At 40.3% G+C, this 19,969-nt stretch overlaps 1 protein-coding gene across 1 annotated transcript in view; it reads right to left on the reverse strand.

Annotated features, from left to right (window-relative positions):
- DOK6 (docking protein 6) overlaps positions 1 to 19,969 on the reverse strand; it is a 962,439-nt gene that overhangs the window by 407,274 nt on the left and 535,196 nt on the right. The window contains exon 5 of the mRNA XM_073631271.1: positions 15,927 to 16,116. Within this exon, the coding sequence (XP_073487372.1) occupies positions 15,927 to 16,116 (190 nt within the window). The remainder of the gene's footprint in view (positions 1 to 15,926; positions 16,117 to 19,969) is intronic.

Here is a 19,969-nt window from a genome sequence, read left to right on the forward strand (position 1 = left end):
ATCAAACTTCATACTTGGTACAGTTTAACACAGTTCTGTAATTCAATTTATTCTTTGACATCATATTTCTTTTAAATTCACATTTTGAGGAGCCTTTCACATTTGTTTTATTCTAAAGTAGCAACTGTGGTTTGCATTTCAGCAGGAGCCCACTTAAAAAATGATTCACTTCTATTCGCTACTAAAACAGCTGCCAAACTGGCATTTTTAATGTATGTGATAGCGGCAAAAGGCAAGTAAGTAGTGAGTAACAATGTCCAGTAAAACCCCTACTTGTACTGATCCCTCCCAGCAGCCTTATGTATGTAGGATTGGAAGATGCCTATTTAAATGCTTATGTTGAACTTGGCATATGATTTATGGATTGGTCTTGTGTTTTTTTTTTCTTCTTTTAAATACAGAGCAGCATAAATAGGGAGATTCTGAGTCTTCATATGTCCTGGGCTCCTTTGGGAGAATCATGCCATCCTGAGTTTTAAAGCAAGGCAGTGCATGGAAATGCTAAGTGAAAAGCATTTATTAGCTATTTTGCACATTTACACGTGTATACACATTTTACATGCAGTTATGATCTATGTAAAACATTCCATATCAAAAATCATCTGCAGTTCTGTATTGCTTGTCTATAACGTGTTCGTATAGACTAAACATGCTATCAGGATATGTGCATAAAATTGATCCTGCATTTGATCTTTACAGCAAAGCTTGCTGGAATACAGTGGAAATCTATTATTGGCTACAATAATTGTAGGTCCATTGTAGCTATAGTTTCTTCACTGGTAGTAAGAACATTTCTAAAGACTCTAAGATAATAAATACTAACTACCTTGTTGTTAGCATAAACTGTAAACCAATAAGGTACAACAAGAATATATTATTTTGACATAGAGAAGTTGACATAGACAGTATTCAGAGTGACAAGGAAAACTGACATTACCAATAAAAATGTATCATCACTGCTTTAATCTCATGAGAAATGTAAAGAAAAAAATTATTTTCATTTTTAAAACTATTTCATTATAACTGTTTCTAATAAGGCCCCCCGTTTTTCTCCAATGCTGCAACTTAAAGATGAAAAGGTGAACTAAGCCCAAATAAAATGGCCACCTCTCTGGACCCTGCTGAACATAGTGACTGTCTTCCCATGCTGCCAGTGTAATGGTCTGTGCAGCACACATCGCAATACATAGCCTCAGAGTGAGTATCCAACATAATGTTCACAATGGCAAGTGCTCTTTGGTCAGTGTAACCATGTGACCATGCTGAACATTAAGAAATGCTTCTTTCTTCTGGGACACCTTACAGGAAAAAATGCTTCAGATAAATTAGTCAGCACCAATGAGCACTTACTCTTGCAAGCATTATAATGGATACTCACATTGGGGTGGTATATTGAGGTAAAAAAATACATGAACAATATATAACTGTCTCAGGTAAATATATTGGTACTTTACCGCTCCCAGATGTCCTTATTATTCCCATCAGCTGGCGTCTTCACAGAAAATATGAATAAAAACAAATAATAGTGCACTAGATTTCAAATATATGCTTCATAATAAACTCCAGTAAATAAGTGACAAATTGTGATCTTAAAAAATATATGCAAAAAGTCCACATGCACAATAATATAAACAAAACTCTTGAATGCTGAAGAGATGTGAATAAACTCAATCCATGCTCCATGACAATCTGGTGAGAAGAGAACAGAGTGAGACGGGAGAGCTTTGCCTTTCCACCCGAGACCCTCACTCCGTCCCGCTACCGACCCCTGGCCGGAACTACCTCATTACTAGAACGGAGACTACTGGAGTGGGATGTGCTGGACTTCTTCACCCAAAATTGAATTTGGAGAAAGTAATTGTTCATGGAGAAGTCCTGGTAACCCTGGAGCCATCAGCTGAAAACCCATGTACGATCGAGCTGATCCTTGTGTGGAATATTATTTAAAGTGCCAATAGACCCAAAGGGGTCTTCATTTGAGGTGAGCAGGCATTGCACACGGAGGTCGTGGTGATTATCTGTCAGCACTTATTCCTTACAGAGATTGTCATGGAGCACGGATCGAGTTTATTCACGTCTCTTCAGCTTTCAAAAGTTTTATTTTTATTATTGTGCATGTGGATTTTTTGCATATATTTTTTAAGATCACGATTGGTCAATTATTTGCTGGAGTTTATTATGAAGCATATATTTGAAATCTAGCCCACAATTATTTGTTTTTAATCATTTTTACATGTGGTGCCAGAACGCATTTTAAATAGCTGCAGCTGTTTTTCATTTATATAATTAGTCACATTATATATTTTTTTTTAGGTTGTTAGTTACACTCTTATCAGTCCTTTAGTAATATATTTTAACATTTTTATTCACAGAAAATATGCCGTGCTTCTATATCAGCCCTTGTTGGGGCAATGCACTTCGATAGAATGTTGGGCTTTGTGGGTGGCACCAATAGCTGTCGTCCTCCTCTGATACATCCCAGTCACTCCACAGATGATCAGCCAGCCACCAAGGTATCCCATAAGGTCCTCCTCCAAGTGTGAAGGAATCTCCTCGTGTGATGACGTCAACACATTTCGCCGTGTAGTTTGTAGCTTCATCTGGACATCGGGTGGATATCCAAGGGCTCCTTTCCATAGTGTCTTCAACTAGAATAGAGCCGACCCTATTCAGTTATCTTAAAGGAGCCTTAATGTGTTTTTACATACTGTGACTGTTAATGGCAGTGCTAGCAGTTGTGATTTTAAACTTTGGTTATTGGTTGTTTGTGCGGACTCCAGGAACACATTGAAAGAACTCAGGATATTTGGTTCAAGGGGTTATAAATTAGATTAAATTAGATTCAAGTTTAGAAATCTATCCAATTACTATCTACTAATTTTCTTCATTGCTGATAGATTGGCAGGTAGAACTGGGGAAGGGGTCGAGATGGAGACAGAAAGATAGAACACAGCTAGTGACAAGGGACATTACGGTGAGTATACACAACATAACATAACCAAAAGGCACAAAGTGTATTACATGTGCATTAACTTTATATTTAACCACTTCAATACAGTGCACTTACACCCCCTTCCTGCTCAGACCAATTTTCAGCTTTCAGCGCTCTCACACTTTGAAGGACAATTACTCAGTCATGCAACACTGTACCCATATGAAATTTGCGTCCTTTTTTCACATGAATAGAGCTTTCTTTTGGTGGTATTTAATCACTAGTGGGTTTTTTATTTTTTGTGCTATAAATAAAAAAAGACCATACATTTTGTGAAAAAATGCCTTTTTCTTTGTTTCTGTAATAAAATTTTGCAAATTAGTAATTTTTCTTCATAGATTTTGGCCAACATTTATACTGCTACATCTCTTTGGTAAAATAACCCAAATTAGTGTAAATTATTTGGTCTTTGTGAAAGTTATAAAGTCTACAAACTATGGTGCCAGTCACTGAAAATTGATCACATCTGATCACACCTGATGTACTGACGGCCTATCTCATTTCTTGGGACGCTAACAAGTCAGAAAAGTACAAATACCCCCTAAATGACCCCTTTTTGGAAAGTAGACATTCCAAGGTATTAAGCAAGTAGCATGGTGAATTTTTTTAAGTTGTAATTTTTTCCCACAATTCTTTGCACTGGCCACAGCCTGGCCACATACAAAGGCCCGACATTGAAGTAGCATCTTCTGCACCAGAACAATGGAATTGCCCCAAAAATGACCCCATTTTGGAAAGCAAACACCCCAGCATATAATCTATGAGGCATAATGAGTCTTTTGAATGGTTCATTTTTTTCCAGAAGTTTTTGGAAAATGTGGAAAAAAATGAAAACGCATTTTTTTTTTACACAAAGTTGTCCATTTATCAGATATTTCCAACACATAGCATGTACATAACAAAGATGACACCCCAAAATACATTCTGCTATTCCTCCTGAGTATGGCGATACCACATGCGTGAGACTTTTACACAGCCTGGCCACATACAAAGGCCCAACATTGAAGTAGCATCTTCAGGCCTTCTACGAGCATAAATGAAACATCTCATTTCTCAACCACCTATTACATTTTTGAAGGCCCTGGAGCACCAGGACAATGGAATTGCCCCCAAAATGACCCCATTTTGAAAAGCAAACACCCCAACATATAGTCTATGAGGCATACTGAGTCTTTTGAACGGTTCATTTTTTTCCAGAAGTTTTTGGAAAATGTGGAAAAAAAGAAAATGCATTTTTTTTACACAAAGTTGTTCATTTATCAGATATTTCCAACACATAGCATGTACATAGCAAATATGACACCCCAAAATACATTCTGCTACTGCTCCTGAGTATGGTGATACCACATGTGTGAGACTTTTACACAGCCTGGCCACATACAGAGGCCCAACATCCAAGTAGTACCATCAGGTGTTCTAGGAGCATAAATTACATATATAATTTCCTGGCAACCTATCATTTTTGAATGCCCTTCATATTTCTAACACATAGCATGTACATACCAAGAATTACAATCCAAAATAAATTCTATTGCGGAAAGGGTAAAAAAAAAAGCATTACCTGTGCTTTTAGTAGTATCCACAGAGAAGAGCAATGGTCCAGGCAGCAGGCAGGGATGTGCTTAGCGACAGCAATAGTTATTATCCAGGCAGCAGGCAAGAATATTGTCTATAGTCAGCACAAGGATATTGTCAGCACAGCACAGTCCATAGAAATTGTCCAGGCAGAGACAGCCAGCACAGCCATAATATTGGTCCTGGTACACTGTTACCTGCAGACACTTATTGCACCGCTCCCCAGCCCTTCATAAACATACTGCCTCTTGCTACAGCTAATTATTTGCATAGTACAGGTAGCGGTGTGGTCTGTTCAGCAGCAGGCTGAGGGCTGCAATCAGGTAAGACCTGTGCACAGGGGCACAGGGGTAGAGGCTTCAATCCAGCCAAATCTCTATGAAGCCTCCGTACTCCAGACCCTAATCTGGAAATTATGAAACCCGGAGAAAACAAAAAAATTGTTTTCTCCATCCAGAAAATCAATTCTGGAGCCCCTTACATATGTGAGACCCCTGTGTACTACAGTAGCAGAGCAACAGATCAGTCCAAGCGGTAGGCAAAAGCATAGTCCATAAAACAGGCCAGGGTCAGTTCACGTGCAAGCAGTCCAAGCGGTAGGCAATAGCGTAGTTAATAAAACAGGCCAGGGTCAGTTCACGTGGAAGCAGTCCAAACGGTAGGCAGATGCATTGTCGAAAAACAGGCCAGGGTCAGTTCACGTGGAAGGCAGTGGCATGGTTATTTGGGAAAGAATGGAATATGGTCAGCACAGATGATCAAAATGGGGAAATGGTTAACAATATGGGCTAATATTTTAGGGATGTATGATAAAGTTGGAAGCATTCACCACTGCAAAGGCCAGGTTGGGAGGGACACTGGGGACAATGGTAGCTGGTACCTTTTTGAAATCCTCTTTTGGTGCATACGCAACATTTTTTTGCCGTCTTCGGCCTGCTTCAGATGGTGGAATGCTGAAGGGGAAGTGGCACTCATGAAGTTGGCAAACAGCCTCAGAGTGAAGGTCTTCTGGGGGGGTCTTTGGTGATAGATGAGGGACGTGACAACTTCTTCTATGAATTTTAGGAAGGGGGCGGGACTTTTCATGGATTTGGTGTAGACTACATAGGAATTATAAATGGCCAAATGGATGAGATAAATTGCTACCTTCTTGTACCAGAATCGGGACCTCCTTATTGACAAATAGGGCTGAATCATTTGATCATTGAAATCCGCCCCCCATGTAGAGATTATAATCTTGGACACATGTTGGCTTTTCAATGGGACCTTGTCTTCTTTGTACCTCAATTGTAGTGTCGTCATGGATGGTGGACATCATGTGCACGTCCCTTTTAGCCTTCCACCTCAAGGCCAGCTCTTTGTTGCATCTCAGTGATGCTCTTTCCCCCCTTCGCAGCTTTTTGTTCGCTAGAGATTGTGGGAAGCCCTTCCTATTTTTCTGGAGGTTCCACAGGCCACGGTTTTTGCAATGTATAAGTGTTTGAAAAGGGGCAGGCTGGTGTAGAAGTTGTCAAGATATATGTGATATCCTTTGTTCAGAAGTGGGTATGCCAGGTCCCATACAATCTTTCCAGTTGTGCCCATGTAGGCCGGGCATTCAGGGGACTGGAGCTGGGAATCTCTTCCTTCATATATGCAGAACGCATACAGATATCCCGTGGCTCTCTCACAGAGCTTGTATAATTTTACTCCGTATCTGGAGTTTGCTAGGAATATATTGCTTTATTCCTAGCTGGCCTGAAAAGGGTACCAGGGACTCATTGACACATATATTCTGATTGGGGACATAGAGTTCTGCAAATTGTTGGGAAAATAAATTTATCAATGGGTGAATCTTATATAACTTGTTGTAATTTGGATGATTGTGGGGAGGGCACTGGGTGTTGTTGCTGAAGTGAAGAAAGTGCATTATCATCTTTTATCGGGACCTGGCAGAATAAATGGGCATGTTGTGGATAGGGTTGGTGGAACAATAGGCATGTCCTTCATTTTTTTTGTAATCCTGATGTTTAGGGTGAAGCCCATAAACAATTTGAACGCCTCCAAATTTAGATCTCTCCACTCAAACGGACGGGCATAGGATGATTGGGGGTTGTTGGCAATATACTGCTGGGCATATAAATTTGTCTGGTCCACAATAAATTGCAGCATAATGTCGGGCAAAAACATATGAAAGAAATCAATCTCTGAGAAATTTTGGGTGTTGGTCTGCACACCTGGCTGTGCTGTGAAAGGGGGAATAATTGGTGATGCTGAGTTGGAAGGCAGCCATGTTGGGTTGGCAAGATCATCTGGCATGTATGTAGAGGCCCTGGCTTTTGGGGGACGTGACACTCCAGTAGTTGGATTGGAATTTCCTGTGCTGGTACTCAGGCGTGATGTGACAGCACTGGTACTGGGTCTGGGCATTTGTTCCTGGGGCCTATCGCCGGCGGCAGTGCTGGTACTAGGCATTTGTTCCTGGGGCCTAATACTGGCTGCAGTGCTGGTACTGGGCCTGGGAATTTGTTCTTGGGGCCTATTGCTGGTGGCAGCGCTGGTGCTGGGCCTGGGAATATAATCCTGGTGTCCAGAGTGCTGTGCCCCTTTAGGAGGGACCCATTCTTCCTCTGAATCATTTGCCGATTCACTATTCGGTTCAAATGCCGAATTTGATTTGAAATCAGAATTGGAATCTGATGAGAACTCCCCGTTGCTCTCATCAGTCATGGGGAGGATCTGGAACGCCTCCTCACTGTTGTATACTCTTTTGGACATGACGATGATGGCTGTGTGATAGGTGGCAGGTGATGGTCACTGATGAGCTGTGCGATGGGTGGCAGGTGACGTTCACTATGAGGTGATGACGGTGTGACAGGCGATGGTCACTGATGGGTGACAGGCCACAGACAGTGATGGGTGATGGTCACTGACAGGTGATGGTCACAGACAGGTGACAGGCCAAGGTCACTGATGGGTGACAGGTGATGGCTGATGGGTGATGGCTGACAGTCACTGATGGGTGACAGGTGATGGCTGACGGTCACTGATGGGTGATGGGTGATGGCTGGCGGTCACTGATGGGTGACGGGTGATGGCTGATAGTCACTGATGGGTGACAGGTGATGGCTGATTGTCACTGATGGGTGATGGGTGACAGGTGCACCGCTGACGGTCACTGATGGCAGTCTTATGTGACAGGTGCACTTTATTGGGTGACTGTGGTGACTGTTGGGTGACAGATGACAATTGGGGGGGCGATGGGACAGGTGTGGTGTTGGTGCAGACACTACAGAACACAGATCGGTAACTCACTGCTTCTGGCTCTTCTCTCCTCACACTGGAAACAGTGTGTGAGGAGAGAAGAGATGGTAACAGCTAGTTACTGCTCTGTGTTTACATTTAGTGATCAGCTGTGAAAGGATCACAGCCGATCACGTGGGTAAACAGCCAGCCAATGGCTGTTTACCGGCGTCGGTGACGAGCAGTGTTCCCGGGAACACGCCACCACCGACGTGCAGCGCAGCATGCTTGCGATCGCGTGCATGCCCTGTGCACATTGGGATGGAACCATCTGTGATCGGCCGTGACTTCATTACAACTGATCACATGGTAAACAGCCATGTCCAATGGCTGTTCACCCCCCTCGGTGGTGAGCGGTGTCTCCGTGACAGGCCACCACCGAAGGAATAGGGATGCATGTGCACGATCGCATGCATTCCCTGTTTAAATGGGAGGCCATCATATGATGCCCTCCTGCAATGAGATCCACGCCACCTGGCCGTCATATTACAAGCGGTGGTCAGCAAGCAGTTAAATATGTGGATAAGGAGGCACTGCTAATACGTATATGTATAGTGCTCCTAATATTGCTAGAGGACTGCTGAGGAGATTGTTACAAGGTAGTTATAGATCAATATGTTATCTATAGCCCATCAGTAGGGGGTAAGTAGAGCGAAAAGTAAAGGGAAAGGAAGGTGGGGGGTATTTCTCTGGTATATTGAGGTGTATGGTCTAGGAACCTTTACACCAGCAGCAAAGGGCTTTACAGCTGCTATGTACAATAGTATTCAAATGGGTGGCCAGTTCACATTTTTCATGAATAGGTGAACTTACCCTTTAAGTTGCAATAGTAAAATAAACATGGTACTTTACTAAAAACAGGGATGATTAAATAGTTTTAAAAATAAAAACCGTATTTCTGTTTTTAGTTCTTTCTCAAAATATTATAGCAGCAATAAGGTGAATAGCCTGAACTCTCCTGACAATAAAATATATCTAAAGCCAAAACATTTTTTTCATATGGGATTTCATGCCATCTGTATCCCATTGGCAAGATTCTTTTTCACTTCCTGCCCAGTATATACAACAGGAGTAAGGGAAAAGGGAAAACTCTCCACGGTGGGATAACTTCTTTCCCAGACAGTCACTAGAACAAGTGCCCCCACTGAAATATTTACCTTATGTTCCTGTTCTGATGAAAACTCCACATTTCACTTATGGCCAATTATTAAAACGTCCTCCCGCCACTTGTGTGTGCCTCTAGGGTGCGCAGTGACATAATCTGTGATTGCTGTGTCCCGAGGACACTGGTGCCAGTGTTGAAAGTGCAGTGCAACCATCTATAGTGTTCCTGATCACCGCTACAAAATTCTCAGTGTCAGCAGACCAGTGTAGGCCATCAACAGTGTTCCAGATTGCCACCACATTAGTACAGTGTCACCAGAGCCAGTGCAACCAGCAACAAAGTTCCTGATCGCCACCACACCAGTGCAACCAGCAACAAAGTTCCTGATCGCCACCACACCAGTGCAGTAATGCCTCTGCCTGCTGCCTGTACTGAGCCTGGCCTTTTTATTAACCACATTTCTTCCTGACTGCCTGGACTGATCCTTTGCCTGTTTGTTGACCCTGTTTCTGCCTGCTGCCTGAATTGATCCATCTGCACGTCTTGCTGATTATGTTTCTGTGAATACACCAGTCTCAGCCAGCTCTCATGAATAACTTCACTTTTGAAACTCTTTTGTTCACCCTTTGTTTAGCTTTCTTTACCTCCTGACCAGTAAACATGGCAGTCCTGTGGGTAGCCACATACCAGTAGGCTAGACTTGTTTAGCTTATAGAAATGGGGAGTACTATAGGTCAGACTTTTTCAACCAGGGTGCACAGGCACTCTGGGGTGCCTTGAGGTTTTTTCAGGGTGCCTTGGTAAACTGCTTAAAAATTGCCCAAAATTTGTATACAAGTGAGCAGGTGGATCAAGCCTGCCTTTTAGTTAGACAAAGCCATGGGCTTTCATTGTGCAACCTTCTAGCTGCCAGTGTTCAAACAACCAATGATTTCATTGGTTGATAAGGAGGGCTTCAGACACATGCACAGCATCCTTGTTTGCCCCTCCCTTGCTTTGCTATATTTACTTTGAAAGAATAAAACACCGGTAACATTGGGTGTCCTATGAATGTGGATGTCGCTGCATTATATAAAACTATTCATTTATTCGTTTACATTTTACAGTTGGGTGCCTCGAGAGTGCATAACTTTAACCCCTTCCCGACCAGCCGCAGCAGTTATACTGTGACAGGTTGGCTCCCTTGCACGAGCCGTTGTAGCTGTTTGTCGGCTCTTTAAGATGCTGCAGTAGGCATGCTTATGCCACGGGGGACACAAAAACATTTTTTGGGATATTTATTATAGCAAAATCTACAAAATATTGTGTTTTTTTTTCAAAATTGTTGCTCTTTTTTTGTTTATAGTGCAAAAAAATAAAAACTGCAGAGATGATCAAATACCACTAAAAGAAAGCTATATTTGTGGGGAAAAAAGGACATACATTTTGTTTGGGTACAAGGTGCAATTGTCAGTTAAAACGACGCAGTGCCGTATCGCAAAAAATGGCCTGGTCGTTAAGGGGGAAAATCCTCCGGGGCATAAGTGGTTAAAGGGTGCCTTGACTGAAAATAGGTTGAGAAACTCTGCTATAGGTGGCACTACATTAAGCTATATTCCCTGACCACTCAAACAGAGGTGACCACTACAGTACACTTGTTTTTTATACAATGTTGGTTGATTTTTGTGATACACAAAATACAATGTCTGGTTCGTAGCTAGATCAAACTTTGAAAACTTTGAAAAAGTCATACTATGCTGTGTGTGAGAAATATCTTTTTAATTTAAATGTTGTGTAAAAAAAATGTTTTCTTTCTTTTCAAAAACTGGCAAGAAATGAAATGTTCAAAAAAACCTCACTATGCCTCTTAAAAATACTTTTGCCTTTTTGTTTTACAAAATGTGGTCATTTAATGGGTGTTTCTACTGTCCTGGAGCTCCAGGACCTTTAAAATGACATATAGAAGTCAGGAGCTGGTATGCATGATTTATGCCACATGAAAGCCTGAAGGTGACCTTAGATTTTGGGCCCCTCTATGCAGCAAAAAAAAAAAAAAAAGTATTGTTTTGTTTTATTGTTTCCTCTATGCAGCTAGGCTCCAAAAAAGAGTTACAGAAGGTGTTTTGGGGTGTAATCCTAAGTATGTCTATACTGTGTGGTAGAAATATCTTATTAATTTACAACTTGGAGTAAACAAATACATTTTCATTTTCTTTCCACCTTTTCCAAAAGCTTGTGGCAAATCTTCAAAAGACTCACCATGCCTCCTAAAAATACCTTGTGGTGTTTACTCTCCAAAATGTGGTAATTTTTTTTGGTGTTTCTACTGTACTGGCACTCCAAACTCATGATAGGTTGTCAGAAAATTAGATGCATAATTTATGCTCCATGAATGCTGAAGGTGCTCCTCGGATTTTGGGCCCAATCTATGCTGTTAGGCTGCAACAAAGTCCCACATATGGTGTATCCCCACACTCAATTTTAGCACTATTTATGCATCTCAATAGTGAAAAAGCATCACACATGTGATATCTCCAAAGGCTATATTCACACTAAAATTGACAGCTGTCGGAGAGCTTTACCTCTCTGGCAGCCCTCTGTTGTGTTTGCCTAGTCAGTAACAGTTAATAGACAAGCTGTGCTACACTACAGAGAGTAAAGGGGTTAAAGGGCTATTTTAGTCACCTGTATTTCAGCCCAAAAAGAAAAAATGGTGGAATATTTTTTGGGAAAAAAAACAGACTTCCAAATTAAAAATAGGGTTATTTGTATAAGTGCAAAACGAACATGAGGGTGGAAAAAATTATGAATTGAATCAGTGGTTTGCCTTTTTGGGGTGAGGCTACATATTCACTTAACTAAAAATGTCTTCAGATTCACATGCTCACATTTTCTGTGCTCTCTCTCTCTACTTCATTCACCCACCAGGAGCAAAGAGGAATACCCAGTGTTTCCAGGTATGCAGGTTATGTGACTCACTTCCCCTCCTCCCCTGTGACAGTGCTGGTGTTTGGTGTTTGCCAAAGCACACTGCCCTGTCACATGGTGGTGGTGAAAGAGTTGGAAGGGGTCAACTTCAAGCTTATACTCACCTTAGGACTGGAAAGGACAAAATAAGTATAGAAAAATTATTTGTGAAAAATTAAATGTATTTATACTGAATATGAATCAGTAAAACAAACTCAAAGTTGGAGTTATATTGTGTGTGCTCACAATAAATATTAAGAGCAGGGATCTCAAACTAGTGACCCTCCAGCTGTTGCAGAACTAAAAGTCACATGAGGCATTGCAAAGCTGACAGTTACAAGCATGACTTTCACAGGCAGAGGCATGATGGGACTTGTAGTTCCACAACAGCTGGAGGGACATCAGTTTGAGACCCCTGGTTAAGAGGCAAAATACCCAGTTCACAAATGTTTAAAGCAAGTATTATTTTCATTGCCATGCATTATTTGTTTTCTTGGAAATTTAATGAAGTATTTGCTTTACAAACCAGCTAAATTTATTTCATTAAGGTTATGTTATCAGTTCTTGAGATATTTTGACTTTAGGGAGTTGATTTACAGGCTGTGAGATTTGTAAGGGAATTTTCGCTTTGCTTTGTGATAGAGGTGATTGTTGACTTCCATCATCAAATCACGTGCAAGGAAAAAAAGAAAAAACGTTTTTTTCAATTATTTTTCTTATACATAATTGGATATTCTTTGTAAAATGAGTTATCACTTAATTTGCTAAGTGAAGAGAAAACTCCTTTGCAAAGTTAAATTTGACTTAAATTCCACCTAGTAAATGAAGCCCTAAAAATCAATTCATAATATTTATCATCATACTTATTAATCGAATACCACCAGTTACAAACTTAATATAACTATGGAGTTGATTTACTAAAACTTTAGAGTGCAAAATCAGCTTCCAGTTTTTTTTGTCAAAGCTTAATTGAACAAGCTGAAGTTAGAAGCTGATTGGCTACCATGCACAGCGGCACCAGACTTTGCACTCTCCAGTTTTAGCATGAGTTTCATGGATGTGTCTATTGAGGAAAGAGAGCAACTTTATTAAGTAATAAAAGAGAGGTTTGTAAGATAAAAAAAACATTCTGGGAGAAAACCTGACTTTCAACAGTTAAATTATATTTCATGTAACATAATAATGTATAAGTGATATTTATGCTTGTGAATTAAGCATTTTTAGGAGAAAATTATCTTGAGATAAAGGCCCTAATGAAGTTAAAGTAACACACAGTATCTTTGTTAATTAATCCAAAGCTGTGCTACAGAAGGTAGAGTAAGTGGAGTACTAGTCATCTAGCTTAAAGATCAAAGAGTAAAACATTGATGCAAATGGTATCTGTAAAACCAAGACAAGATGATTTGACAACAATTTACATCTTCAGCCATGTGACTCGAATAAGTAACATCAATCCTATACTTCACGGCACCATGAAATTGAACTATGTAATTAGAATATAGTGGTTTCACAAAGTTTCACTTCCCTCATGTCCTTGGACTATCAACATCTACCTTGACACATTCTATGTTGATTGAAAGTGATTGAGTTACCAGTGTGACTGTAAATGCCTAGGTATATTCCTGACACTGAATTTAACTAATAGGGATGAGCCGAACACCCTCCTGTTCGGTTCGCAGCAGAACATGCGAACAGGCAAAACATTTGGCAGGACACACGAACACCGCTAAAGTCTATGGGACACGAAGATGAATAATCAAAAGTGCTCATTTTAAAGTCTTATATGCAAGTTATTGTCATAAAAAGTGTTTGGGGACTGGGGTCCTGCCCCAGGGGACATGTATCAATGCAAATTTTTTTTTTTAATTGGCCGTTTTTTCGGGAGCAGTGATTTTTATAATGCTTAAAGTGAAACAATAAAGGGCCTGGTATGGATTTTAGGGGGACCCCCATGCAATTTTTTTTTTTACTTTGTTTCGGGGGTCCCCTTAATATTCATACCAGACCCAAAGGGCCTGGTAAGGGACTGGAAGGGATCCCATGTGCTTTTTTTCAATGAGTTTTATCTATATTGCCGAGACCTGACAATTAATTACAGCCGCGATCAAATTTTTCCTTTAGAAATGTCATTTTTCTGAGGTACTGTTCTAAACACGGGGAAAAATGCGCCACTTTACAGGCATACTATAGACACCCCCCAGGGCACAATATTTAAAGGAATATTTCATTTTTATTGTTTCACTATACGTATTCGAATTTGCCGCGAACACAGCATACAGTATTGTTCGCTGTTCGGTGAACAGGCGAACACCAGAACATCGGGCTCATCCCTAATGACTAACTACTCTACTACTAGCTATACCATGATCTGAATAACTGAGGACCATAACATCCAAAGACAAAGGGCAATACAAAGAAAAGAAGGATGTAAGGCTAAAATAAAAAGGGCAAAATAAGGAAAACATGCATAGTAAAATTTGCACTTTATTCATCACTGACGTTGAATAAAGTTGGAGTTACATTTAAAGTGTATGTAAACTCTAACAATAAACGTCTTCTATTTTGTTCCAGTTTTATCTGTTAAATAAAACATTGAAAGAAGTTTATTGTATCTGTTTGACAAATGAAAAAAAAAAACAAAACAAATTGTTTATCAAGCTAGAAATTTTGTCAGCCTATAACTTCCAGTGCTCTCTGCCTCTGGGCTGTTATCGGTTAGCATTGTTCCTTGCTATTTCCATGCGCTACAAATCACCTTTTCCTGTTATAGAGAAGAGAGGGAGGTGGTATACAGTCTTAACACAGTGTTATGTAGTTCTAATGTACTCCCTTTCGTAGGATGACAATACTGTCACCCTAGGACAGGTAGTGTATTAATGTTAGCATTACCAGTTTAAATAAAGGAAATAAAAGTGTAAAAATAGAATTTCCAACACATCTAGGATCGATAAGCTGCAATACTGCTACAGCTTTGTTTTTGGGTTAAGAGTATTTGCATCCCTGGCATATGTATGGGTAAAATGATCCACTTTTACAAATAATTCATGGACATGCCACATTTGTAGACAAAATTAGGCTATTTAAATCATGTCAAAAAACAACTTTGGTAAAAAGGCAATAATGCTAAGGGTCTAGTTCAATTGACATCTATAATATACAATTCCTCGAGAATTTCTTTGCAACCCTTGTATCCCTAACTACCTTCCATCTTAAAATGCAAACCTATCAGTAATTTTACAAGTCTGCATACAAAAAAAATACATTTTTGTTTCTTTACTGTGACAGAGCCTAGACATGCCCTCTCAAGATCTTCCTGTGAGGAAAATATTTGAGAATATTAGGAAATAACCTGACCCTCTTGGAAAATCTTCTTGGTAAGATCCCTCCCCCTATCCACTTAAGCAGGAGTACTCTATCCCTAAGGGTGCTTTTGCTTAAGGCAATGAAGGAAGGGTTGGAAGACATTTGTAGACAGTTACAACATTGAAGAAATCAAGACTTTCTAACATGCCTGATTGCTTCCCTAGAATGCTCATTCCTGACAATGCCATAAATATTGGATCATCACCAAATCTCACTAAATCTGTTCAAAAACAGGTCAGATCAAAAGAACAGGCTCAATTCATAAAGCTTTAAACAAAGGATAGCAATCATTATTTATTTAACTAATGGCTATGGACTCCTTTATTTCAGAATGTAGATGCTGGCCTTGGTTGGTACCCAAAAAAAGTGATGTTGCCATAGGAATGTATTGTCAATGAGAGCACTGAATAATTATCCCTAAGTGTTACAGATATACATTATAGAGCATGTATACATATAAAATAAAAAATACATCTGATGCTAGGTCTTCTTTATATTTACTCAATATTATAATTTTTTGTTATGTGTATCTGTCATTAAAGCAAGTTTTAAAAAATACATGCATGAATAATGTAATTATTAGTTTATTTAAGCAATTATCAAACAAAAATCTATGAACTCTGACATGTTAGTATAAAATCCAAAACAAGAATGTCTTCTTACCTTCCAGACTCAAAAGTAAACCATGTTGAGTCCCTGCCATATCTTCTTAAAGAGCTTAGAGGCCACATTACCAGCTTGAGTTTTGCGTTGTGAATATCCCACAGGTAGATATTTTCATGTGTGATCTGCATTGTGCACTCCCCATAGATGTCTAAATTTGGTGTAGGCATAAGATACACATTGAATCGTTCTAAATGGAGTGAAATAAATAGAAAATAGATTAAGATAGATTTTAATCTTTCTCATACTAATGCATTATACAGTGTATTTAGGACTATTTTCCAACAGTTTCATCTACAGTACACATAAGTTTAAAATATATGTAAACCCAATCACAAAAATACTGTATCATATAAGATTCAACATGTTAATATAATTTCATGCATGTCTCATGAGATTTTGATGGAGAGCACATGTGGCCATGTCATCACAAATTAAGGAAGCATGGTTCAATGTTGTCAACCATCAGGACATCCACATTAAGAAATGACACTGTTGGAGTGCATGCATGTGGACAGGAAGTGGCTGTATAGAGACTGAAGAGAATCAACAGCACTGAGATACAGCACAAGATGAAAAAGGTCTTATGCCGTGTACAGACAATAGGAATTTCTGACAACCAAACCGTGGATTTATTTCCGACGGATGTTGGCTGAAACTTGTCTTGCATACACACGGTCGAACAAATGTTTTCGGAAATTCCAATCGGCTAGAATGCGCTGACATACAACACGTACAACGGGACTAGAAAAAGGAAGTTCAATAGCAAGTGCGCCACCCTTTGGGCTCCTTATGCTAATCTCGTGTTAGTAGAAGTTTGGAGAGAGACGATTCGCGCTTTTCAGCCTCGTGCTTTTCCAATCGTTACTGCTCTTTAGTTTGTGCTTATGGGTTCATATCTGGTTTTCAGTGCATGTAGTCAGTTCGTATCTGTTTTTCAGTGTGTGCTATTTCTAGTACGTATCTGATTTTCAGTGCATTCTTGTCCGCTCGTTTCTGATTTTCAGCTCATTCTTCTCAGTTTCTTTTTGATTTTCAGTGCGTTCTGTTAGTTCGTTCTGACCAGCCAACCATTTTGAAGCCATGTTGCGGGTACGTACTCATCATAGAGTTTGTGCTATGTGGGGGCTTGGTGTTGGGGTTCTTACTATGACCCAAGCCCAGTCCATGAACAGGGCAGGGAGGAGTTCATGGACAAAGAATTGGTTGCTCCAGTGTGACCAGTTCATGCCTTTGTTGTGGGATATCCATGAGAATAATCCTGATGATTTCAGGAATTATCCCCAGATAACGGACCCTGTTTTTCACTGTTTGTTGGCTTTGCTGTCCCCTTAAATTACCAAGCAGGGCACCTGCATGCAGCAAGCCATCACTCCCGAGCAGAGGCTCGTCGCAACCTTGCGGTACTTGGCAACGGGGGGAAGTCTGCAGTACATCAAGTACTCGACTGGCATCCCCCCAGGCTCTGGGAATCATTATTCCAGAGATCTGTTCATCATTCAGGTCCTGCAGAAGGACTATATTAGGGTAAGTTTTCTCCTTTACCATCACATTCTATGTATTTAATGTTAGCTAATGTATTGTATTTATTTCCTCAATCAATTACCATGATTGTAATATGCTGTGAATGTCCCCTTTGTCCTCATGTATGCTTAAATTTATTAATGCTCCTTTTTTGTCCTTCATGCATATTTGTCTTCACTAACCTCCCCAGCATGCTATCCTGGGCCCATACAAACCTAGCCTAGTCACTTAACAATGTATTTTGTCAGCTCCATTGTATTGCTTACCCTAAACACCCCCTAAAATGTGTCCAAATGTTATTGTTGTCCTTAAATTCAGGCAGAGTGCAAGAGGCTTTTTTTGGGGGGCCCAAACTCATTTGGAACTCTCCCTCCCCCCAACCGCTAAGTCAACCGATACCAATCCTCTATCTGCTGCCTTTGCCAAACCCATAAAGACTATACCTACCTCTTTTGTGTTCATATTTATGAATGAATTCACCAAAGCATGTAGTGAAAGGTCCTGCCTGAATACTTTCTTGATAGGTAATTGCAGAATGTAAAAATGTGCTTCAATTTGTACAGTGTGTATTCATATTTTTGTATTATGACACTTCTTACCTGTCCAGTGGGCTGCCAATAGTGTAATAAGGAGGGCCTGGCCAAAGTAACACACATTATTTATGCATTCAGCTCTCAATGAAGTGGAGAAGGGTTACCTGTCCAAAACATCCCCCCCCCTAAAATTTTTAAATGGGCCATCAGAGGGGGTGAGGAATCTGATAAGTGGACCTTAGATTTTTGTCTTTAAATACTGCTTAAAATAAATGTTTTATACTTATGTTGGCCAATAATGTTTGTGTCTAATCTGCTTGCAATGTTATGTGCAAAAGTACTAATTTATTTTTTTCTTGTTTTACTCCACAGTTTCCTTCAATGCCACAGGAATGGCAGACTGTGGCTTCCCAATTTGCCTAGAGGTGGGACTTTCTCAACTGCGGAGGGGCAATTAATGGCAAACACGTCCAAATCATCCCACCCCCCAACTCAGGGTCATACTATTATAATTACAAGGGGTTTAATAGTATTGTCATGTTGGCAGTGGTGTCGGCGACATACAAGTTTCTCTAGGTCAGTGATGGTGAACCGTGGCACCCCAGATGTTTTGGAACTACATTTACCATGATGCTCATGCACTCTGTGGTGTAGTTGAGCATCATGGGAAATGTAGTTCCAAAACATCTGGGGTGCCAAGGTTCACCATCACTGCTCTAGGTGGACGTGGGGAAGAATGGCCGGATGTTGGATGGTGGAGTCATTGCCCAGACCAAGTTCTACGGACGGCTCCAGAGTGGTTGCTTGGGCTTGCCACCTGCAGAAGACAACGTGGCTGGACTTCTGTTCGTCTTTGTCGCTGATAAAGCATTTGGGCTGGGTGATCACCTGATGCGGCCGTTCCCGATGAGGACCCTCACCCCGGACCAGAGGGTTTTTAACTACCGGCTGGCCAGAGCCAGAAGAGTGGTGGAGAAGGCTTTTGGGATAATGGCCAGCCGGTTCCGCCTGTTCCTGACGCCAATCAACATGGCGGAATATAAACTAAACCATATAATACTTGCATGCTGCAGTCTACACAACTTTCTCAGGAGAAATGCTACAAACTATGTGGCCTCAGTTGGGCCTGAGGCTGGATTTCCAGAACAAACAACAACCCTGACAGCGCTTGAAGCTGGCCATCCTGGCTTGCCCCCCAAAGTGCCTGCGAGCTCCGTCAAAAATATATGGAATACTTTGCGGGTAGGGGGCCATTAATATGCCAGCAAATGTTTGATAAACCTTTTTAAAAAAAATTGGTTTAAATGAAATAATATTTCATTTGATTTACTGCTTGTGCTTCTTTTAGCTATCTCCTAGGTTCTCCAATGGGCTTTTCTTTTTGGCCATTTTCTTCAATAGTGCAAACGTAATTTAGTTGATACATGAGGTAACAATCTATTCTTCAACTAATTATTATGTTGTGGGTCTTCTACACACACACAATGTTTTTGTTGTTAATGTATGTAATGCATTAATGATAAAAAAAAATCCTTTTCAGTACCATGAATTAATTGTTTTGAGTCCCCAAACTGGCCTGATTGGGGCATATTTTAGAACACTGTGGTGGTCATTTACTAAATGCAAATCCACTTTGCACTACAAGTGCACTGCAAGTGCACTTGAAAGTGCACTGAAACAGCACTGAAAGTTCACTTGTAGTGCAAACTGTCACTGTAAACACCAAATTACTACAAAAACTGGTATTGGGTATTGAAAGAAGAAGCCACACTTTGTTGAGTAGAAAAGATTTTACTGAAAGCACATTCACATGTGCATTAGAAAAGGGTTTTTGAACAAACCAACATATTTGTTGTATAACATTTTTAGGTTTGACAGTACAAATAACCTTTTTTTTGGTTAAACAGGCATGTTTAAAACCATAAACATACACAACTCAGGAACTTTGACAAAGTGAAGGCAATATCATACATTAGTATGTCTAAA

This window comes from Aquarana catesbeiana, linkage group LG05, assembly GCF_042186555.1.
Source record: "Aquarana catesbeiana isolate 2022-GZ linkage group LG05, ASM4218655v1, whole genome shotgun sequence".
NCBI classification, from domain to species: Eukaryota; Metazoa; Chordata; class Amphibia; order Anura; family Ranidae; genus Aquarana; species Aquarana catesbeiana.